Below are 24,636 nucleotides of genomic sequence, written 5' to 3'. Positions count from 1 at the left end.
GTAGACTATACTGCAATAATCCACTCTAGCAGTGAGAAATAAATGGATCATGGGAGCAATCGTTATTTGACCATCAACGACTGGATCAGTTAAGTATAAATATTCAGAAATACACAATTTTTTTAGTTTGGGAATGAATAAATAATGCTTATTATATATCAAAACAACTAATTAAGCATATGTCATTTATAAAAAGCAAGTGTTATTTGTTTTGCTATATCACATTGTGGTTCTTTCACCAGTACTCTTTTACAAGTGTAAATCCCAGAGCCACATTTACATAGTGGATTTTTTTGTTAAATAATTTAAGGGAAATCCCCATTCTACTAATTTTTGACTGCTTTATTATTTTGTTTTTTTTGGGGGGGGTTGGAGGGGGTTGTTCGTATGTGTTGCTGGCAGTAACTATAAATCAGTATGGTGTTGTAAAATGTAAGAACTGGGTGGTTTTTAGTTTTACCAGTCACTGTGTTTAACCAAGCAGCTGAATGGGCCCCATCAGCATTTAGAATATGGTTTTGCACCAAACTAGAGTATACAAAGGATTGTAGAATTCAATTAGTTTTGATAAGAGATTGTGTCTTGGATGCTTGTCTAATGAACTATATGTATTTCACATTATTCATCTATAGTAGTTTTGTCTGTTTATAGAGAGAAGAAACTATACATTAAATCTTTTGATATATTGTTTATTTTCTAAGGAAGAATTTGATACGTTTCAGATAAGGCTATTTCATGGTTAGTTGAACTCAGAGTAGAGCATCTTGATCCTGTGGGCCTATTTCTTCACTGCCTTGCACTAATTATTTACATCAGTACAATATGTGTGTAAAATACTGCAATTCCAATATGGTAGAGTTTTACATCCAGTTAACACAGATGGACAGGACTACACAATATGCAAGGAAATAGAGAATAAGGTCTTAAATGTATTTGATTTAGGAGCACCACGTCTAGGAAATGTGACAAAGGAAAATAGGCAGCCAATGGGAGCTGGATATTGGAACATATGTGAGAGGAAGTAGGTCTGTTCATAAATATGGTAACTGCACTTCAGAATGGTATACTGATAAACACCCATCCTCTGTCCTCCTTCCCTCATAAATCCCTCCTACAAATACTGCAACTCATGCTTCTGTTCCACTTCAGCTTTTGTAAGTTGTGTGATCATTATTTTACATTTATGAAAATCAGAAATATTATTTCATACTTCATCCCTGTATAATCTCATTATATAGACTGTATGTTGCTCAATATAATATATTTCATGAAGAATATATAGGTTTAATTTTTTGCTTTCCAGCAGGAGGTAAAACAGGTCTATGGTATAAAGCATATATGTCTTTCTGCTTTTAAATAATTATGAAAGGACCCAAGGGCACAGGATAGGCATTTTTTTGAGCTGATTTGTAAAACTGAATAAATAATGTCTTGGTTTCAGTGCTTCCTATCTGACTCAGTAGTTCTTCTTTTCCCTTTAAAATAAGGGCACATTACTCATTTCCCATTACTCAGTACTTCACAAAGTAGAAGATGGCAGTACAGATTTATGATATCACTGGTCAGACTGTGAGCCATGGAGGAAAATAAAATTACCACTAATTAAATTTACAAGTACGTTTGCCATCTACAAAAGATCTATTGCATCAAATTGAACAATAGTTTTCCCACACACAAAAATGGATCCAACCTTAACAGTGCATGATATAGATATTATACATTGCTATTTCAATTTATAAAATTAAAATAATAGCATTGCTTTGTAAGGTTAATGGGATACTCAACTGGAAACTATACGTGGTGGGTAATAAAATAGCCGCAATGCAGTGTTGGCTTAATTTGCTAAGAGCTGATACAGTATATCAGATTCATTTATATTCGGTTGTACGGTGACTTTATCCTTAGAATCACTAGGAAAACAATAACACATACAAATATCTTCAGTTTTTTATATGAGAACAGATGAGCATATTATACAGGTCTGAAATACAAGTGTTAGCAAGATTTTGCTGTGAAACTGCTTCCCACCACACCAACCTGCAAACCCAATAATTCTTATAAATAAAAACCCAGCAGTCCAGCCCCATTTTCCCCATTTAATAGTAGATTTGTTTGTTTTTTAAATGAGGTCTTATTGGTACTTCTACAAATATACTACACCACATTTACTAGTATGCTCTGAAATATCAACATAACAAATAAATTAGCCATTCAGTTTCTCTGTCTAAAAGCCTTAGTTTGAACATTTGGTAGAATATGTTTTGTTGTTTCATATTAGCTCAAAGATATTTTTATTCAGGTTCAGCACATTTAGAGCCTGATTTTGAGACGAGCTTCAATCTGACCTTCTTTGTGGATGCAAAAAAATGGAGGTCAGATTCTCAAAGGGTCTGTGCAGCAGGGCAGAAATTCAGGAGAAGTCCCAAGTTAAGCAAACAAAAATTCAGAGGTTTCTGGTGTGTGTGTATTTATAGTTAGGAGGTTTTGTTTGTTGATTTTGGGAGTGGCGTGGTGGTACAATCAAAATAACACAAACCAGCAAAGTTTCTGGCCGTATTCCCTTCACGCAGCTGAACCATATTTAAACTTGAAACAAACAAACTATTATAAATGGACCTGCTCATGTGTCTCCAGAATATCATTGTTGTGGGCTTCCCCTCTCCCCCCCACTAAAGAAGTGCTAAGGTTACATGTTGTTACACTGGCCCTTGGAATATAGATGAAACAGCTGTTTGCTAATATCTTAGAAGGAGTACATCAAACGCAGTGTTATTGGAGGAGCTGTGCAAGCCAGTGCGTGTGATAGATTAAACCCACAAAGTTGCACTTACTTGAATACCTATTATAAAGGGGCAAAGCCTTCTTATGGAACTCAGAAATTGGCCTAATAATTTGGATTATATCCCCTCTCTACAAACTGCTAAACAGAACTGTGAAAAAATTAGCTGGAAGAGGCTCCTCGGGCAAATAGAATTTGCTACACATCATCTGAGCTTATCATAGGGTTTGAATATAGTTTCATTGCACCCTGTGGCAAAGAGTTTATTGCAATTTCCTGTGTTATTTTCATTCCAATTGTATAAAATTATTTCAGTTAATTTCTCCACTTGTATCATTCATTCATCCTTGAATTGTTAGTGTGTCTATGAAACAGCACTGTCTTTTGTGTAAACTATAGAGCTGTAATAATGCTGCAGAATAATTTGTTTCAGTGGGAGTGTCCCTTTATTGTAAAATGCCCAGATTCATATCCTCATATCTGGGAAAGGTAAATGCCCCCTCTCTCCCTTAAGTTCTGGTTTATACTTTTGAACCCACGATGTCCACTTGTTTTACTAGTTTATAGTATTATTGTACCCTTATGGAATCCTGTGAAGGGGGATGCTTGCCACTGGCGCCACCTACTTGTCAGGTGGGGATGTGGCAGGCTGTCTTCCTCCTGGGTACCCCTCTTTCGTACTATTGCTCTGCCCTGTGGTGGTCAGTCCTTGCAGTGATTCTTCCCTCCGGCCAGGTCACGTATTCAAGTCTGTCCTGTTCGCGGTATGTATAACAATTGGGGGAGTCTTCAGGATTAACCAGGAGTCCTCAGGGCTCCTCCCCCAGGTCATATCCCAGACCCTTTGTCTTCAGCGTCTTCTCCCCCCATCTAGGTTCCCTGCATCAGGGTAAGCCACTGTAGCATTCTCTCTCTTTAGGTGTTGATAGGGGAGCCTGGGCCCACCCTCTCCACTGGGATCCAGTGCAGAGCCCAGAGGTAGGCAGCTAAATCCTGCACCCGCAGGTGCTATGTGGCAGCCTCTCTGGATCACTTCCTACCAATCCCCTCTCTTCCCACAAGGTAAAGTAAAGAATAAAAACATAAAGATAAAATCTCTGATCTTCAGAGAGTCATAGGTGCCTGCTTTGTAGGCTTGGCCAGGCCTGCGACAGCAAGACCACTTCTGACACTCAGGAGCTCAGCGTGGAGGTCAGCTCACTTCCACTGTCTATCTGCCTGCCAGTGAGCCACTCTGTTCCCCTTTTTAAGCAGCTCTTTAACCCCTTCCTTTCCAGTGTGGGATTTGTACACCCTTCACAAGCCCCTTTCATTTTAAAGGATCCCAAAGGGCTTCACAAACTATTTAAAGTACATACAGAATGACTAAAATGCTGCCTCCTTTGTAACAAGGACCACATGCTGTACAACAGTACAGGAATGGAAAATATTGGTCAAGGACACAGAGCACCCCTGTTTTTTTTGTAATCAACAGAATACCCCAAACATCACTGATTGCAACCTACTGTTTAGTAAACAATCACAGCAACAATAGTAAAGACCAGTATGAAGTGGAGAGGTCTACATTAAAAAGTCAACCAAAGTTACCCCAATTAATTCCTATTCTGCCATAAGTAAGGGCTTGTCAGCTGCACTCCTGTAGCTCTTTAGTAGAGATGTTCCTATGCCGATGGGAGAGCTTCTTCCATCAGTATAGTTAATTCACCTCCCCAAGAGGTGGTATCTGTGTCGACGAGCACTGTCTACACAGGGTTAGGTCAGTATAACTACGTTGCTCAGGCTGTGGATTTTTCACCTGCCTGAGCAACATAGTTATACTGATATAGGTCTGTAGTGTACACCTGGCCTGAAGGTCTGAACAATTACTTCTTGTGCTGCTACGTGGTAAGTGTTAAGTACATGCTAGCTTTTAAATGGCAACCAGCGTGTAATGTAAACCCCACACGAGAGAAGCAGTAAAGTCCCATAGGCCCCACCCAGAATTCCTTCTGATTGCTGGATTAAGGAACCCACTGTGCTAGGTGACATACAAATACAGAATAAAAGGACAAGCCTTGCCCCAAAGAGCTTGCAGTATAGATGCAACAGTGGGTGTAACACACAGTGAAAAGCAGTAGAGAAGGAATTAAAAGGGAATAATAAGAAGATTTCTTTATACATGCTAATTATTCTCACAGCTAGACAGTTTCGAGTAAGGGGTTTTGTTTTGTTAACTATAAGATATGTGTAACACACAAATGAAATAAATACTGCAAGTCCCTGCCAACCATCTAGCTGTTTTTATTTGGCAAAATACTGTAGGCATCACAGCAGAAATTCCTCTGGAAGAGAGATTTGAAGTAGCACAGGGTGGTGACACTATCGGTTAGTTCAGGAAGGACATTCCGTACATAAAGGATGACATAGAAGAAAGCACAAAGATGCCTGTGGGAGAAGTTGACCAATAGGTGATGGACACTGGCTTTTTTTATTCAGAATGTAGATGCTACTTACAAAAGCAAACAAAAATGGTTATAGCATAAATATTGTGCAGTCTGCCTTCTGTATCCCCTGGTTACCATCCATAGACTGTATTGAAAGTCCTAGAAAGAAATGATAGGATGATTATTTGGTTAATTTAGTGTGATGTATATCAGTTTTAATAGACATAAATATATTCTAATTCAAAACTTTTAGCTTATAATTTGCATTTATTTTTCAGTTCTGAATAAGATTAGTTAAAGCTAGCCTATTAAAAAGTTCTTGTCTGTTTTTCTGTACATTGAGCCTGACTTTCCTCCAACTATTTTCAGTGTACATCAGGAGTACCTCCATTTAAGTCAACTGATTTACAGCAATGTGTAAAACTCAGGAACAGTATTTGGAGAAATTAAAAATTAATTTACACTAGAGGGTAGGGATCGGATACAGAGGGACCTAGACAAATTAGAGGATTGGGCCAAAAAAAACCTGATGAGGTTCAACAAGGATAAGTGCAGAGTCTTGCACTTAGGACGGAAGAATCCCATGCACTGCTACAGACTAGGGACCGAATGGCTAGGTAGCAGTTCTGCAGAAAAGGACCTAGGGGTCACAGTGGACGAGAAGCTGGATATGAGTCAACAGTGTGCTCTTGTTGCCAAGAAGGCTAACGGCATTTTGGGCTGTATCAGTAGGGGCATTGCCAGCAGATCGAGGAACGTGATCGTTCCCCTTTATTCGACATTGGTGAGGCCTCATCTGGAATACTGTGTCCAGTTTTGGGCCCCACACTACAAGAAGGATGTGGAAAAATTGGAAAGAGTCCAGCGGAGGGCAACAAAAATGATTAGGGGTCTGGAGCACATGACTTATGAGGAGAAGCTGAGGGAACTGGGATTGTTTAGTCTCCAGAAGAGAAGAATGAGGGGGGATTTGATAGCAGCCTTCAACTACCTGAAGGGGGGTTCCAAAGAGGATGGAGCACAGCTGTTCTCAGTGGTGGCAGAGGACAGAACAAGGAGCAATGGTCTCAAGTTGCAGTGGGGGAGGTCCAGGTTGGATATTAGGAAACACTATTTCACTAGGAGGGTGGTGAAGCACTGGAATGCGTTACCTAGGGAGGTGGTGGAGTCTCCTTCCTTGGAGGTTTTTAAGGCCCGGCTTGACAAAGCCCTGGCTGGGATGATTTAGTTGGGAATTGGTCCTGCTTTGAGCAGGGGGTTGGACTAGATGACCTCTTGAGGTCCCTTCCAACCCTGATATTCTATGATTCTGTGATTCTATTCTAATCACTTGTGTTAAGCCTTTTGTAGTTATTTTTTGTTAGGTTATCCCAATGATGAGAAAAGTTGTTTAATGTGAGAAGAAGTAAACTTGAAATATTACATAAATACTGAAAACTTTCCCAGTATCTTTGCTTGTTGCTTTGTTGAAAATAAAATAATTTTCTGACAGTAGATTTGAAACTTCATTCTAAAAAAAGAGCCCAAAAACATGAAAGTATTGTTACTGACATAATTCTAAGAACATTCACATCATCTAATTGACGTTTTATGAACCTCTTGAAAATGCGTTCTACCAACCTAACTATTCTTATCACATATAAGGATGGCATTAGCAAGAGCCCAGATCAGCAGGCTTGGAAGCCTTTGCAACCCAGCACCTTAAACTTCAAATTTAGCATATTCAGCAGGGTACTTTAGGGTACACAGCCTCAGTACATGAAATTTGATATCTTCGATGTGTGGGCCCAGTGGAAAAAAATTCTGTGTTCTCAATTCTCCCTCTCACAGAAAAGCAGAATTGCTGAGTGTATTGTTGGTGGAGTGATCTGGATGACCAGACATTTGTAGGTGCCTGTTCGTGTGTGGAGACTCCCATCTCAGTTAACAAGAGACAGATTTTGGCTGTTAATAGTTTGTGTGAATTTTTATTTCAAATTTTTAACACACATCTTCAACGTTAATTCATGTGTATATTTTAATTGTATGTAAAACTAAAAGAAGAAAGTGTAAAATTTGTCACTTAAAGAGAAATGTAAATATAGATATGCACTGTTTATGATTGTAATATAATTTCTTAGAGAAGGCTGTTACATCAAGTTACCATAACTACTGCTGCAGATTACTATTTCATTCATTGCCATTGAATTTATCATCAGACCAATGCAGTCATATTCCATTTTCAAAATTACATAAGTGCCTTGAAAATTAAATCACAGCTCACAGATTCTCTCTCTTTTTCACACACTCTTAGTAATAGTTAGCAGGGCCTACTTTTAGATATGCTTTGATAACAGATGCACCAAGGACAGCAGATTTAGCAAATAAATGTAGCTTTTTTCTTCCTTTCCTTAAATTGATAATGAATTGGATAAGGACTTGCTACATATACATACATATAGGATTGTTTTTCAAAGCAAGTTATATGAATACAAACCTTGTAGTAGTTTAAAATCTGGAGATGGACAAACCTTACAGAGTGTGAGGTTTTGTGAATTCCTCATGCTGTTTTTGGGGTTCACAAAACTAGTTTGAGTTCCTCAACTCTGTTTTCTACCGATGGGAAGCCTGAGCTTCCTTAACAATTTATGTTAAGGAAAGAACAGCTTCCAAAAGCTCCACTAAAATTTTTCTTCACCCTCTCTGCTGTTTATCCAGTCTCTCTCTCTCTCTCCCTCTCTCTCTCTCTCTCTCTCTCTCTGCTCTCCGCTTCATTTTTACTCTGGTTTTCTAGAATTCATTTCAGCAGGAAGTTGTTGAGGCAGAGTTTTGCAAGATCCAAAAGGGGTTGGCTATTTAAATAGATAATGTATACAGTAAATGCTAACAAAATTTTTGAAGGGATATTAAACCTCATTCTTCAGGGTTTAAGTCAATCTCCAATTATTACAGATCAGGACAAGATGTGAGGGCATCTGCCTACTGTCTACTACACCTTCTTCTGAAGCATCTGGTACTGGCCACTATCTGGACAGTATACAGGTCTAGATAGAGCGCAGGTCTGATCCAATGTGGCAACGCCTGTGTTCAGCAGGTTGTTTCCCTCTCTGTCCCTGCTCTTCTCATTTTCAATCTTCTTTCAGTAGAATGTAACATAATAATTTTGAATCAAACTTTTGAACTCAGTGTTTAAATGCATTCAAAATTAAGCAAAATCAGTTTGACCACATCTGTTAAAAATGGTATTATTTTGTCACATATTACATGGAATATATATTCTTTTCTAAGGGAACTTTTTATTGTTATGCAGCTCAAGTAATATGAGAACTGTGATTTCTTCTTTGTATTTAATTACAAGTCAGTTACTATAATAAAATATATTTCATAAAGAGGGTAGACTGAATTATAGTGATTGGGATTCATTTTGAAATCCTTTTCTTACATGGTATTCCTTTACAAAAGTTCTTTCATACAGATAAAATATGTACAACAACTTTTAAGTTCCCTTTCATCTTTTTTTTTTTTTTTTTTTTGTAGTGATCTCAGTGAAAATCAAATTCAAGCAATTCCAAGGAAGGCTTTCCGTGGGGCCGTAGATATTAAAAATCTGTAAGTAGTTTCCTATTGACCTTTATATTTTGATGGTTATATTTTACTTGCACATTGTCTTTGTTTTATCAGATGTTTTTCTTTGTAAACACTTTTTGTAGCAACTGTTGAGAGAGTCTCTTCCTGAAAGTCAAGAGCTTTATTGTTGTTTTAGCAAAAGTATTTAATACATTTTGAACATCCTAGAATTCCTTTCACCAAATCCAAATGGTTAAAAAGGAATTAAAGATGTCAAAACAGTATATTTCTTTGCTTATGGTAATCTGGGTTTAATATCTGGTCTTCAGGCCTCTTTCAGTATTTTATTGGAAAATCAAAATATGAGCTATCTTTTCTGACTATAACTATTTCTTGTTAAAAATTCATTCTGCTTAGGGTCTAGAGGACTGCCTTTTGTTTAATCTTGTAAAAGAGAGAGATTGAGATAATTTTATTCACCAATCCACTAGAATACATACCTACTTTTTATGTGATTACTTCTCTCACACAGTTTTTCTTTCGTGGTAAAGCAAGTCCTTTGTACAGGATTGGTGACATCTTTCTTGAGACGTGGTAGCCCCATAACTCATGTGCAATTTTTCATGGCTCCTAAATGTGGAATTTTGTCGGGTCTAAGACAACAAATTGGTGACTTCTGCACTTACCATTCACCAGTTGTAAGTGAATAAATTGCCTTTCATTCTAGTACAGCCAGCAATAGTAAAACAGGACTTTTCAAAGCCCTCTCATGGATTCCCTTCTGGATACAATTTTCTTCATTTGTTCTTCTGCCTGTAACAAACAGTTTCTGAGAAGAAATGTTGTTCAAATTAAATGTGGGAGGAGGGAAGCTAAAAAGCAAAGCAAATAATGGTGGAACACTGCATAGCTTGTAATGAGTCAGCCTGAGACCTGGAAGGGAAACATGTTTGTATGCTAATCTAAAACTTTCTGCATCTGGTATCAGGCCAGCAAATTAAGTGGGCCTATTGGATTAAACTCTTCTTGCCTAATTTCATGTCTAGAGCTTCAACTTCAGAAAAGGGTTCAGGAACGTTCTTTGAGTCTATTTACAGAGATTCAAATAGCTCTGCCTCCCTGACCCTAATAGTCATCCCACTCCAGGGTCTGCACAATCTTTTTTGTGCACCATCCTCCTTATCTCACTTTGGCAGTCTCTGTAGACCGTTTTTCTTTAAGAGCATCAAGCTCCTGTAGCCTCTATAATGACCTATCATCTCCTATGTTCTTCAGTGTGCTTAGGTGTGTAGGAGAGCATCGTCTAGTGAGAATACTAGCATTTATAGGTAAGGGAGGCAAATGAATTTTGTAAACTGATTTCCATACTCCTCAAGCTTCTTTCATTCAGTTGAATGTGAGCTCTATCATCGAGTCTTGTAAAGTTACTAGAAAGTTTAAAACAGAGAATTGGGCCTATTGATTATGATTCTTGACTCGTGTTTTTATATTTAAAAATATTCATGTTGAAGTTTCACTCTGCAGTAAAATCTGAGATTAAATCTGAGGCAAGCCCCACCCCCTTATAGAAATGTTGCTCAAGGTGTGTTAGTTTTGTTTTGAGTTTTAATTTTTGGCATTTTGGGGCTCCCAAATTGAAGCCATTATTACCGGTATTTCAAGTCTAAGAAAAATTTTGCTACCACTAGAAGACAATATTGCTCTGAATGATCCTTTGCATAAGAAAATTGATATGGCTCTAAAAAGAACTTTGAATAGTAATGAGTCTGAGAACATCAATGGGAACTTTCTAACGTGGGGGTGAGATTTAAGAATGCCAGAAATATCCCAGTCCATTGTAATTTAGACTCCAGTTTCCTGCATGACACATCACAGAATTACCTCTAGGATTTAACATATATTCTAGTGTGGTAGCCTGCAGAGCAGTTTGCCTAAAGTTCTGGAATTCAAATCCCTTATAATCATTCTGCACACACCGATAGTGATGTTTAAAGTTTTTCCTCTTTGAGGATAATCCATGCAAAGCTATCAGCAAGGTCCTAATAATACCAAAAAGTCCAAATCCTATTTGTGGCACCAAAATGTTGAATTTCAGAATGGATACCATAGATTGCCTCCTTTTCTTGTGGTCCAAAGGAGAATATTTTCTCAGATCTTTTTCACTAGTAGAACAAAAGGAAATATCAAAAAGTTTTCCACAGAAATACCTATACATAATCTGACTAGTCAATGCCAGTATCTCTTTGCCATCTCATAGTGGAATGTATATCATTGGGTTGGGTGGTCTGTGTGTAACTTGTAATGACAGATGAGTGCTAGCATTTATGAAATTAAATCTTGTATCCAGAAAATGGATGCCCTCCAAACCTCTCTGCAGACTTGAAAAAGAGAGGCACAATTTAAAACCACAATCTCCTATCCATAGAAGCAATATCTGTCAAGATCAGATAGATAGCAAACACTGTATTCTGTTTGATTATCCAAGAGAAGTCAGGAAACAATTGACCAATTGTGGGTTTAGAAAGATTGAACTAATTTGCAAACAAAAGCCATTACAAAATAGAGTGGTTAAAATCTATTTTCTATCCATCAATTCAGGTGATTAATATTCAACCACCAAAGTATTTCCATCGCCTCATTGAGTATTTATTATCACCAATATTTAAGGTTTGTTCTAATCTCAGCATTTCCAATGTAGTACTCTGATCTTTGGTCTGCCCATGACCTTAAGAATCTTCATTGAAACTATAATTTCGATGAAGATTCTTAAGGTGATAGTAGCAGAGAAAAGGAAGGTGATAGTAGCAGAGATAAGGAATAGAGTAAAAGTAGGAATTAAATATTGGGACAATTTGTTAATTCAAACTCCATCATGTCTAGAATTTATTCTTAACCCTACAGTTGATGTTCATCAGGAGTCAAGAGACAGCACAGTCTGGCAATGCATTTCAGTGCAGTAAAATAATGGCCTTCCAATCTGCCACAAGAGTGAGCAAAATAAAACAAAAGTTTGGTCAGCTCATCTAGATGGGATTACTTCCACAAAGAGGCATGCTGTCTTTCTTAGGGCTTTCTGGTTTCTTGCCTCAGAGTTAGCTCCTATGCAGAGTACACTCCAGAGCCCTCTTGCTGCTTCTACAAATGGATGATTTTGTCCATAGAACTTGGACAAAATCATCCTTACCAGGGCAATCTCAAGCTTTCTTTAATATTATGCATAAGATATCCCCATTTTCAGAGGACTTGAGAGCCAGAATTGCTAGTGTATTCTGACATGTCAATCTCTTGGGATAGCTAGTTCACCTACCTCACCAACTCATACATTAAATCTGACTAGGTCAGAGCTATATGTTCACATAAACACCTTAGAAAAAAGAGCAGTATAGGAGGCTCAGAACAGGTTTTGTTGGACTCTGAAACGTATGAAGTTCCCAGGGACAATTCAGCAGTGCTATAGAGACTATTAAAATGTCAACATTTACTAACATTTACCACAATTATGATTGACCTCTCCTGTCCTAAGTAGAGGGGGAAATGGTGGTCATCTTGGACAGCACTGGATGGTAACTCTCCAAGCCTGAATTTTCCTCTTCAGGAGCACTGCCTTCACCCATGTGAAGACCACCCTTGTCAATATTGTTGCTCTTAGCTACAATCATTGATGTTATGCTTCCGTTTAGGTGGTCCATGCTGTCAAGCCACCATATCTGGATCCAATCGTTGGAAACAGAGAAAGTTTGGTTTCTGTTTTGAGAATGATCAGTGTATTTTGACCTCTGAATCTTCCCTCTTTACCATACTTATTTTTTCAGAAGGGATTACAAAAGTTCTTAACACTGTTAATTCATCTTGTGCCCTTGTGATTGAGATAAGATCCAGGGTTATCTAGATTCTTATATGGCAATCATCACTGTAGTATCTGAGCACCTCACATATATTAATGGAGTTTTTCTCACTAAGCTGATGAAGTAGAAAAGTATTATCCCCATTTTACAAAGGGGGGAACTGAGGTATAAAATGATTACATGTGTACCCAAAATGTCACATGAATTCTGTGGCAGAGGTGAGAATTGAACTTAGACCTTCTGATTCCCAGGTCAGTGCCTTCACTGCATACTCCTGGGGGAATTCTGTGCCAAAAAATTAACATTTCTGCACACAATATTTTAAAATCCTGCAAAATTCTGCATATTTTAATTGTCAAAATAATGCAATATACTCCAGCTGATTTCAATTATTTTGATAATTAATTAATGTACAATACAATGGATGGAGAATGGGAGTGGGGAGTACTGGAGAAAATCCCCAACCCCCCTTGTCTAATAGTAATGTAGCTAGTAATGATCCTTTATTTTGAGTGATTAGTCAACAAATATATGCAGCTATGTGCTCAGTGTTGCATCATAGGTAACTGAAGAGTAAGTGAGGGTGCCTGGGGAATTAAACTCACAATTTATATTGGCTACTGACCATCTCCAGAAAGGAGCAAATTTTGATAAGAAATGTTTTCAGTCAAAAAATTTAGACCAGTTCTAATCACTAAAGCACCATAAGTACTTATAAAGCCATATTGTCCTTTATACCACTCTGGCAATGTAAAGGAACCTTAAAACTTTTACACTTGTTTGTGAATTCCCCCAGGAGTATAAAAGACAATAGGAACAATTAACTAAGCAGGCAGGCTGCTACATTCTGTTTTGCCCCAGGGGACAGAACCTACCTACCCCTCAGAAACACCTCGAAACCCTGCCCCTCCATGCCGAGCGTGCTGCAAAATCGAGCAAGAGGGATGGAGTGTGTGTCTCTCATGCACGACTGCCCCCTCCTGCCCCTCAGCCACGATTGAACCGACCTGCCTGTGCTGCTAGGGAGGGGCATATGACCGCTCTCTCGGCTTCCCTTTGCTTCCCCGTCAGAAGTCATTTTTCCAAAGGGAAACAAAGAAATCTGCAGGGGACTTGAATTCTACACATGTGCAGTGACACAGAATTCCCCCAGGAGTAACTGCAAAGCCATCTCTCTTAATCTTCTGTGACCCGACTCCCTGTTAGTGCAGTTCGTAAAGGCAGCCACCTTAATTCACCCTCATGTCTGCAGTGTTGCTCCATCTAAGGACACACATTCTCATTTCCAGCTATCTCTGAACTTCCTTTTTCAGCCCCTTGCTGCTATTTCCTCTGTTTCCTGCCTTTTTCTGAAACTCTTCTTACCTAGTTATTCTTCAGGACAAGGTGACATTGAGTAGTGGAGTCTAGTGATATATGAAAGTGGGTCCAAGTCCATTAAAAACAGTGGATAAAGGTAGTAAAACAAAGTTGGCAAAGGTTGTTCTGCCTGTCCGTGGAGTATTACAGACTTGGACACCTGTGTTTCTAGTGACACCCTTTAGCTGGCACATCCCTACCGGCTGGTTGTCTCAAGAAATAAGGAAGTCCTGAACTTTTTCATCCCTGCTGCATATAATATAGCCCCCCTCCAGCTTTTCCCCCATATAGTCTAGTATTTTATAATTAAGTGTTGGCTTTATTGATCCCATGTGGTCTGAAATGGCATGTGAAGGGTGCTGAAATACAGAGTCTGTGTGCCAGTGTTTCTGCACAGGAGTATCACCACCATGTGGAATAATCTCAATGTACTATATGTGTATTGATCTAGGCTCATATACCACATTTTTCTTTATAACATCATCATAGTTTACGTATGCCATAGCTTGATTTAAAGTGTTCAGGAACAATAGTCTTTGGATGCCTTATGTGAAGACAATTGAATTTTAGAAGGAGGAGACAACTAACGGGTGATCAAAATAAATCTGTTTACTGATTAGTTACTACCGCTACCTGTGCAAATGAAGAAGGAACTGAAACTCATCCATTCTAAATTAGCATATTGAGAGGATGAATAAATAATTAGCAGGTTAAACATCTGCATTTCTTCAAGGGTGAATGCTTTTGGTTAAGATTATTAGTGTGCATCATATTGTTTTAGCTTCTAAGCACAGACTTCAGCAAGTTTCAGATATTAGCACTTCATTTGGGGTTTTCTTAGAGCAGTGACTCTCAACCTTTCCAGAGTACTGTACCCCTTGCAGGAGTCTGATTTGTCTTGCGTACCCCCAAGTTTCACCTCACTTAAAAATGACTTGCTTACAAAATCAGACATAAAAATACAGAAGTGTCACAGCACACTATTAATGAAAAGTTGCTTACTTTCTCATTTTTACCATATAATTATGAAATAAATCAATTGGAATATAAATATTGTACTTCCATTTCAGTGTATAGTATATAGAGCAGCATAAACAAATCACTGTCTGTATGAAATTTTAGTTTGTACTGACTTCGCTAGTGTTTTTTATGTAGCCTCTTGTAAAACTAGGCAAATATCTAGATGAGTTGAGGTACCCCCTGGTAGACCTCTGTGTACCCCCAGGTGTACACGTACCCCTGGTTGAGACCACTCTTTTAGAGGATGAGAAGGAAAGACCAAAATTGTTCATTTAAAGTAAATTATAGGGTGGATACTTGGATGTATGGTATGTTAGCAATAAGAAGGTGGTCAAGGAAAGTGTGGGCCCCTTACTGAATGGGGGAGGCAACCTAGTGACAGAGGATGTAGAAAAAGCTAATGTACTCAATGCTTTTTGTGCCTCTGTCTTCACGAACCAGGTCATCTCACAGATTACTGCACTGGGTAGCACAGTATGGGGAGGAGATGACCAGCCCTCTGTGGAGAAAGAAGTGGTTCAGGACTATTTAGAAAAGCTCGATGAGCACAAGCCCATGGGGCCGGATGCACTGCATCCGAGGGTGCTAAAGGAGTTGGTGGATGTGATTGCAGAGCCATTGGCCATTACCTCTGAAAATTCATGGTGATTGGGGAAGGTCCCGGATGACTGGAAAAAGGCTAATGTAGTGCCTATCTTTTAAAAAAGGGAAGAAGGAAGATCTGGGGAACTACAGGCCAGTCAGCCTCACTTCTGTCCCTGGATAAATCATGGAGCAGGTCCTCAAGGAATCAATTTTGAAGCACTTAGAGAAGAGGAAAGTGATCAGGAACAGTCAGCATGGATTCACCAAGGGAAAGTCATGCCTGACTAACCTAATTGCCTGCTGTGTTGAGATAACCTGCTCTGTGGATGAGGGGAAAGCAGTGGATGTGTTATTCCTGGACCTTAGCAAAGCTTTTGATTCGGTCTCCCACGGTATTCTTGCCAACAAGTTAAAGAATTATGGGCAGGATGAATGGACTATAAGGTGGATAGAGAGCTGGCTGGATCATCGGGCTCAAAGTGTAGTGATCAATGGCTCCATGTCTAGTTGGCAGCCGGTATCAAGCGGAGTGCCCCAAGGGTCGGTCCTGGGGCCGGTTTTGTTCAATATCTTCATTAATGATCTGGAGGATGGCGTGGATTGCACCCTCAGCAAGTTTGCAGATGACACTAAACTGGGAGGAGTGGTAGTTATGCTGGAGGGTAGGGATAGGATACAGAGGGACCCAGACAAATTAGAGGATTGGGCAAAAGAAATCTGATGAGGTTCAACAAGGACAAGTGCAGAGTCCTGCACTTAGGACGGAAGAATCCCATGCACTGCTACAGACTAGGGACCGAATGGCTAGGCAGCAGTTCTGCAGAATAGGACCTAGGAGTTACAGTGGATGAGAAGCTGGATATGAGTCAACATTGTGCCCTTGTTGCCAAGAAGGCTAACGGCATTTTGAGCTGTATAAGTAGGAGCATTGCCAGCAGATGGAGGGATGTGATCGTTCCCCTCTATTCTGCATTGGTGAGGCCTCATCTGGAATATTGTGTCCAGTTTTGGGCCCCACACTACAAGAAGGATGTGGAAAAACTGAGGCTTAACTCACAAACACTTCCTGTACCTGTACATAGCAGCATGCCATAAACATGTTACAAAAAATTATTAAAGAAAATCACCCAAACATCTACTATTGAATAGTACTGTTGACCTTCTGAGATTGAAAACTTCGCTAATTGGAGTTACATTTTATGTCCAGGTAAGGGATGAAGGATACTAATGATGAGCATTACAAGTACTGGACTCTTCTCAGATGATGATATAGTATTCCATTCCATTCCAACTGCAAATGTATGGGCTATACATCTGCACAAATGTTGACCCAGATGTGTTCCCTGCCTGGGACATACACCAGTATTATGAAGATGGTAGCTGTTACTATAGGTAGTGCCAACATCCCCTTCAACACAAAAATCTAGCACAAAAAACAAAAGGGAAAAAATCTATTTCCATAAGATTGTTTGGAGTACATGTATTTCCAGTAACATGTAGAATTTTTTTTTGACATGTGCTGGTATATCTATCAATCTATTCTCACCTTACAATTTCTTCAAAGTCAATGAGAACTATGTGTGTGGAATGAAGGGAAAATGGGTAAAATTTTCAAAAACCTCCTAAGTGATTCCTAATGCTTATCTACACACGCAGTTATTTCCCAATAGCTATTCCAGAATAACTGTGTGGAAACTCTTATTCTGGAATAAGAATACTCTTTTCCAAATTAGCTTAATCTACTTTGGAACTGAATTAAGCTACACCAGAAAAAGGCAATCTTATTCTAAAATAAGTTTCTACATCTAGAATTATTCCAGAATTGCTATTCTACTTTAAATTAACCTCCCACTTTGATCATGCCAACCCAACCTAATTTCCTTCTTTGACAGGGTTACTGGCCTTGTGGCTAGGAGAGAAGCTGTAGACACGCTATATCTTGATTTTAGTAAGACTTTTGATGCAGTTCCACATAACATTCTCAAGCAAATGTGCTCTAGATGAAATTATTATAAGATGAGCACACAATTGGTTGAAAAACTGTACTCAGAGTAATTATCAATGGTTTGGTGTCAAACCGGGAGGATGTATCTAGTTGAGTCCTACACGTAATCTGTACTGGGCCCAGTGCTATTCAATATTTCCATCAATGACTTGGATAATGGATTGGAGAAAGTGCTTATAAAATTGGGGGATGTCACCAAGCTTGGAGGAATTGCAAGCAGTTTGGAAGACAGGATTAGAATTCAAAATGACCTTGAAAAATTGAAGAAATGGTCTGAAATCAACAAGATGAAATTTAGTAAAGACAAGTGCAAAGTCCTCCAGTTGGGAAGTAAAAATCAAAAGCACAACTACATAATGGGGAACAACTGACTAGGCAGTAGTACCGCTGAAAAAGATCTGGGTTTAAAGTGGATCACAAATTGAATATGAGTCAACAATATGATGCAGTTGTGAAAACAGTTAATATCATTCTTTACTGTATTATTAATAGAAGTGTCACATGCGAGACATGGGAGGTAATTGTCCCACTGTGAGGCCTCAGCTGGAGTGTTATATCCAGTTCTAGATGCCACATTTTAGAAAAGATGTGTACAAATTGTAGAGTCCAGAGGAGAGCAACAAAAATGATAAAAGGTTTAGAAAACCTGACTTATGAGGAAAGTTTAAAAAATTTGTCTAGTCTTGAGAAGAGAATGCTGAAGGAGGACCTGATAAGTTTTCAAATAGAATCATAGAATATCAGGGTTGGAAGGGACCTCAGGAGGTCATCTAGTCCAACCCCCTACTCAATGCAGGACCAATCCCCCTTAAATATGTTAAGGTATGTTATAAAGAAGATAGTGATCAATTATACTCTGTCCGCTGAAGGTAGGACAAGAAGTAATAGGCTTAATCTGCAGCAAGGGAGATTTAGGTTAGATATTAGGATGAACTTTCTAACTATAAGGGTGTTAAGCACTAGAATAGGCTTCCAAGGCAGGTTGTGGAATCCTTGCCAGTGGAGATTTTTAGGAACAGGTTTAACATCTGTCAGGGATGGGCTAGTTATACTTGTTCCTGCCTCAGTTTGTGGGGTGCATGAGATGACGTCTCGAGGTCCCTTCCAGACCTACATTTCTATGATTTTGTGATCTTCCATGTGTAGACAAGACCTAAGTCCTATTTTAAAAACTCATTTAACAGCCGAAGAATCTTTGAAAGGCAATGAGTTCCTAAGTCACTTTTGAATTCTAAGTTCTGTAGGCACTTTTAAATTTTTTTACCCAATATACCCTTTTTGTTGTATATAAACTGGCCTGCTGTAATACCTAGGCTACTAAAAATAATTTTGAAGAAGCTTTTACTGAGGATCCTTCATAACTTCACTTCATCAGCACAGATATTGGACTTCATATGAAACAATATATCTCAGGATTTTATACTACTGCTCATCACTATAGTATCTGAATACAGATGGTGACATGAAATCCTGTTTTGTTACAAATATGTAACTTGTGGCAGATTTGTGAACTTGGGCTGAATTTCAGACCCACTGAAAGGATTTATGGTTCTGACCCTCACCATGGCAAAACTGTGCTTTCAACCTGAATTTCAAAACAAAGCTCACTGGGTGTGAACTCACCCAAGTCCGTCTTCCTCCCCTCCCCTCGCCCATTGTGGTGTTTGGCACTTTAGGTAGTGGGTAGCTGAGGCAGAGCAGGACCTCTGAGAATAATTAAACAAGTTATTTTAGCTGAATGACACTAAATATTAGGCAAATAGATGACATCTGCAGTGCTGCATTGATATGTGGTTTCATCTGTTATACAACACTAATGTAAGTGCCAATCACAAACATTTCCCCCAAAAATGTTTTATGGCATCTCTTTGCCAGGCAGAGTAAAAATAACTAGACTTTCCCTAATGAAAACTGGGCCGGGAGACCCAGGGTCTTCCCTGGGAAAATATTGGAAAATGATATGTTTGGAAAATGTGCTTTCATGTGCACAGAGAGGCTGTTAACATTTCTTTCCAACTAGGCTTGTAATTAACTTTCCAGCTCACTCCTACACCAGCCAGGAAGTGGGTCTCCATTCTTTAAAGCTCAAATGGTTTTGATCAAGGTAAACCTTAGAAAATCAGGTATCAGGGATGGTCGAGGTTGGTTTTTACCATCTTAAAAATATCTTCTGTCTTCAGTCTTGTCTGTTGTATATGTCTGACAAATATTGTGCTACCTTTTTGTGGTATTTGGGCTGGTTTATTACATTGTGTTGTATTATAAACTATTAGAAAAGCTGTTTTGTCATTTACAGCAATTGCAGAATCAGGTTATTCTATTATTATTGGAAGTGGACAGAGGAAATTTAGTACTCTGCATCATCCATCACATTATCCAAGGACTGGGTTAAAAATTTTGCACTAGGTTCCAAACAATGTACTGAGTTTTTAAAACTATAAACCATCTCGCCTTCTTAAGTCAAAAAGACAGAGATTGTTGAAGATTGATGTTTGCAGCAGAAAGGGTTTGGCATGTCTGTCTGTTTCTGTGGTCATGGCCTTAGGGAAAGCCTGTGCTGACTGAGGCCCTTTCGAATGGAGTTGGAAAATTTTATTTAAGATGGCCTTAGATTTGATTTATCTTTTATCTAAATGTTATTGTAATGTAAGGGATAGCTCAGTGGTTTGAGCATTGGCCTGCTAAACCCAGGGTTGTGAGTTCAATCCTTGAGGGGGCCATTTAGGGAACTGGGGTAAAAATCTGTCTGGGGATTGGTGCTGCTTCGAGGAGGGGGTTGGACTAGATGACCAGCTGAGGTCCCTTCCAACCGTGATATTCTATGTAATGTAAAGTCCTAACAACATTATTATTTACTAAGGCCCAGATTTTTAAAGGTATTTAAGATGTTGCTCTGCTCTGCTCAGCATTAGGAGCGTTAGAGCATAAATCTTAGTCATAGTCAATGCCTTAGGCCTAAGTGCCTTAGTTACTTTTTTAAATGACCTAGGTTCCTAAGTCACTCAGGCTTTTCAGTGCGGAGGGGATCAAGGTCTAAATACCTTTATAAATCTGGGCCTAAGTCCTTACAGTATGCTTTGTATGTACAGTACAGCCCCTGTCCCAAGGAGATCACATAGTAAGACAGACAGTTAAGAAAGGACAAAATAGGAGACCCAGAAGAAAGTATTGCCACAGCTGGCTTTACATTTTTCTGTTAATGGGCCTCATGGTAGACATGGGTGTTTTAAAAGGATTTATTTAGTCCAGGGGACTGGACTAGATGACCTCTCAAGATCCCTTCTAGTCCTACAATTCTATGATTCTATATGAGGAAAGGCAGGGGAGCCGATGCACTGGGATTGAGCATAGAACAAGGCATGGAGATAGGATTACACTAAGGAAATAAAGGAGACATGAAAGTTTAACTAAGGATAAAATTATGATTATGAGCTTCTGTTAAATTAATGAAAGGAGAGGAGTGAAAGTGACTAAATGTTTGTCATTTTTTGTAAGTGTAGATTTTTTTAATGTGTAGGTATATACTTTATAGTCCAGCAGATCTGCATGTGGCACTGTGACAGGGCTCCCTTCTCCACTCTTTTGGACCACCACACACAGGCTGGATGATTCCCATGATTATAAGCACCAGTGTGTCATTTATTAGGCCCCCTCCACCAGTTCACTTGTATGTTGCTGCACAAAGCTGTACTGATGGACATAAACTTCCCCCTTAGCCCACTCTCTGGGAAGCAAGAGGGAAAGCTCTCCTCATACTGTGGCTCCTGGTGCCCTGCCAGCCCTCCTCCCCCTTCGCTTCCTTCCTCTCCTTTAACAGTTCCCAGCTGATGGGTGAATTGTTCTCATTAGCTCATCAGCCCCCCTGCGTAATTAAGCCATTAAGCCATAGTACCTTAGTAATGAGGTGCTAGTCAGTTCTAGACTCCTAGCACTCTGTCATAAGCACTCACCAAAGACACTGATGACAACAGATACTAAGGGCATGTCTACACTGGCAGAGTTACAGCACCGGCAGTTACAGCGCCACTCAGAGAGCACTGAAGGAAAACCGATGTTGTGTGTTCACACTGTCAGCTGCCTGCGCAATAGCGTGTTCGCACTTGCAGCACTTGGCAGCGGTATTCGAAGCGGTGCACTCTGGATGGTTATTCCACAGCGCATCTCTTCCTCTTCGGCCGCTAAGAGTTGCGGGAAAGCGGAGAGAGTCCTGAGGCATCCTGGGTCCTGTTCCAATGCCCTGTGATGCATTGCTTCACATCCCAGCGATCCCTGTGCTTCCGTCCTCATTTGGCGCCATCTTTCAACGGTTTGTGTACTGCGCTCTCTGCCTCTTTGGTCTGCAGGAATGGATCCCGCACTGTTGACCAATATGCTGCTCGCTCTGACCAATACATCACGAGTAGCAGTGGAGTTATTCCTTCAACTACAAAGGCAAGAGGAGTGCGACATTGATCTCGCCACGCATAGTAGCTATGACACGAGATTGCTTGTGGCATTCACGAAGGTGCTGGCCACAGTGGAACACCGCTTTTGGGCTTGGGAAACAAACACTGAGTGGTGGGATCACATCATCATGCACGTCTGGGATGACGAGCAGTGGCTGCAGAACGTTCGGATGAGGAAAGCCACATTTATGGGACTGTGTGATGAGCTCACCCCATGAGCTTGTGACGGGAAGGGTAAAAGCTTCACTCAGGGCTGGACCACTGAGTCTCAGCACCTGGAGGCTGAATTTGAACAGCCAGAGAGCAGAGCCATTAGAAGGGTGCAGCATGGGGCCATAAGGATCAGGGATGCTTTGAGGCAGCAATTTGAAGCTGACAGCCACTAATATTTGGTGCTATGCTCGGGAGTGCAGTGCTTGTAATGCTAGGAGGTGATTGTGATGGGCGGAGACGATGCACTATGAAGGTGTAAGAAAATTGCCTGTTGCTTTGTAGGGCTCTGTTTGCTTTCAATTAATGGAATAAAGATTGTTTTAAAACCAAAACAATTCTTTTATTAAAAAACATCAAGCGGAGGAGAGAGACAGACAAAAAGAAAGCCACATCAGCACTGAGGGGGGATAGGGGAAGGGAGGGTCCCAGGAGGAGGTGGGGTCCCGGGATGGTTAAAGATTTGTGTATGTCCAGGTATCATATCCAACCTTCTCCTTTGGAGTACAGTGCAGCGGGTACTGTACTTCAGCAGGGCTAAACTGCAGAGGGACGGGTGTTAAGTGCAGTGGGTACTGGGAGTCCGCAGGGCTGGATTGTGACAGGACAGAAGTGGAATGCAGCGGGTACAGACTAGAGCCTGTAGGTTGATAGGAGTGTGTCGGTGGTGCCTGGGGGGCTCATGGGAAAGAGTTTTGGACAGCGGCTGCAGAGGAGGGTGGGCGCTCAGCTGCTCAGTTTGTGTGTTAGTATCACCTGGAGTGTGTCCGCTTGGTGCTTCATAACGTTTAAGAGCCGCTTCATTCTGGCGCACCGCATTCTCCTTTCGGTCCCTCCTTCAATTCTTGTTTTTCGGCCACAGAGTGCATCATGACCTCACGCAGAAAGTCCTCTTTAGTTCTTTGTGGCCGCTTTCTAATTCTGCCCAGCCGTTCAGCCGGCGATAACAAAGAGGCTCCCAAGGTCATATCTGTGAAGCCAAAATGCAACATTTTACAAAAGCAGTATTGTTTGCAACACACGGACAACTGATTTAAAACACAGCCACTATTCACATACCTGTCACTAACTGGCTGACCCCAAGCAAGCACACATGAGCCACACGACCCCCAAAATGGTGAGTAACTGCAGGGAAGGGGAAATCAGTGTTCCAGGACCGTACTGTACACCGGGTATGTGGCTCTTGGGGAGAACCAGCGTTGTAGGGGGGCCTTATAATCATTCCTTTCCCCACATTTTCCACAGGCTGTGTTCATGATGGAAGATATCTTGCTGCTGAGGGTGAGCAGGGAACCAAGGGAGGGTCTTCTTCAAGATGGTAGCTTCCGCTCTGGCCCTTATGCAGTTCGCCCTTCCTCCCTCCCCACCCTCCACTGACGGCAGAGGGGCGCGGTAAAGTTACCCTTAATGGGGCAAGAAACAAAGCAGCTCTGCCAAAGTTCTGCAGCAGTGGATTGCTCAGTAACTCAATGAGAGTTTTCTGGAGATCTCTGAGGCAGATTCCCGTGAAGTGAGGGAGTCAATCAACACCCTGTTCCGCCACTCAGACTAGCATGTGATGGTACGTACATCACACACAGACACAAGCCTTCTTTCTGCAACCCTCCTGCCCCCAACAGCTCGCTTCAGTGATTCGCAAAATCAAAGCCACTTACCAGGGGCCTCCTCTCCTGTTTGTGCTTCCCCAAAATCCAACAGCTGTGACTGGCTAGCCTCCTCCGGGGTAGAGAAGAGCTCCAGGCTGCATGCATCTCTGACCTCCGAGTCATCCTCTGCCTCTGAGTCACCCTCCCCCTCCACATCCTTGACCAAGATTTCCTCCTCCTGGCTCGGTCCACTCTTGACTGGCAGACGAGCCACCGCAGTATCCTCAGTGGCCTTCGCAGTGGAGGTGGGGTCACCACCGAGTATCACGTCCAGCTCTTTGTAGAACCGGCAGCTCGTGGGCACAGCACCGGAGCAGCGGTTTGCCTCCCGCGCCTTGCGGTAGGTGTTCCGCAGCTCCTTCACTTTGACCCTGCACTGAAGTGTGACCCGGTCATGGCCCCTTTCTGTCATGCATCGTGAAATCTGTCCATAGGTATCATAATTCCTATGGCTGGAGCGCAGCTGGGACTGGACAGTCTCCTCTTCCCCAAATGCTGATGAGGTCGAGGAGCTCGGCATTGCTCCAAGCAGGGGATTGCCTGGTGTGTGGAGCAGGCATGGTCACCTAGAAAGATGAGCTGAGACCACTGCACATGTCACTGAGCAAACAGGAAGGGGACTTGCAAAATTCCTAAGGAATTTAAGGGGTGGGGATGACGGATGGTTACCTGAGGGCAGGGCAGTAGAGTTCAAACCGATGACCAGAGAGGCAAGAACAGGCATTGTGGGACACCTCCCAGAGGCCAATCGCAGTGCTGTAATTGCCACGGTG

General features: G+C 40.8%; 1 protein-coding gene across 1 annotated transcript in view; it reads left to right on the top strand.

Moving 5' to 3' along the window:
- SLIT2 (slit guidance ligand 2) overlaps window positions 1-24,636 on the top strand; it is a 407,535-nt gene that overhangs the window by 232,706 nt on the left and 150,193 nt on the right. The window contains exon 5 of the mRNA XM_026648011.1: window positions 8,719-8,790. Within this exon, the coding sequence (XP_026503796.1) occupies window positions 8,719-8,790 (72 nt within the window). The remainder of the gene's footprint in view (window positions 1-8,718; window positions 8,791-24,636) is intronic.

The sequence above is a fragment of the Terrapene carolina genome, unplaced genomic scaffold, assembly GCF_002925995.2.
Source record: "Terrapene carolina triunguis isolate 2854851 unplaced genomic scaffold, T_m_triunguis-2.0 Scaffold66, whole genome shotgun sequence".
NCBI classification, from domain to species: domain Eukaryota; kingdom Metazoa; phylum Chordata; order Testudines; family Emydidae; genus Terrapene; species Terrapene triunguis.
Note: the sequence above shows the minus strand (reverse complement) of the source record. Positions and strands in the feature narration are given on the sequence as shown.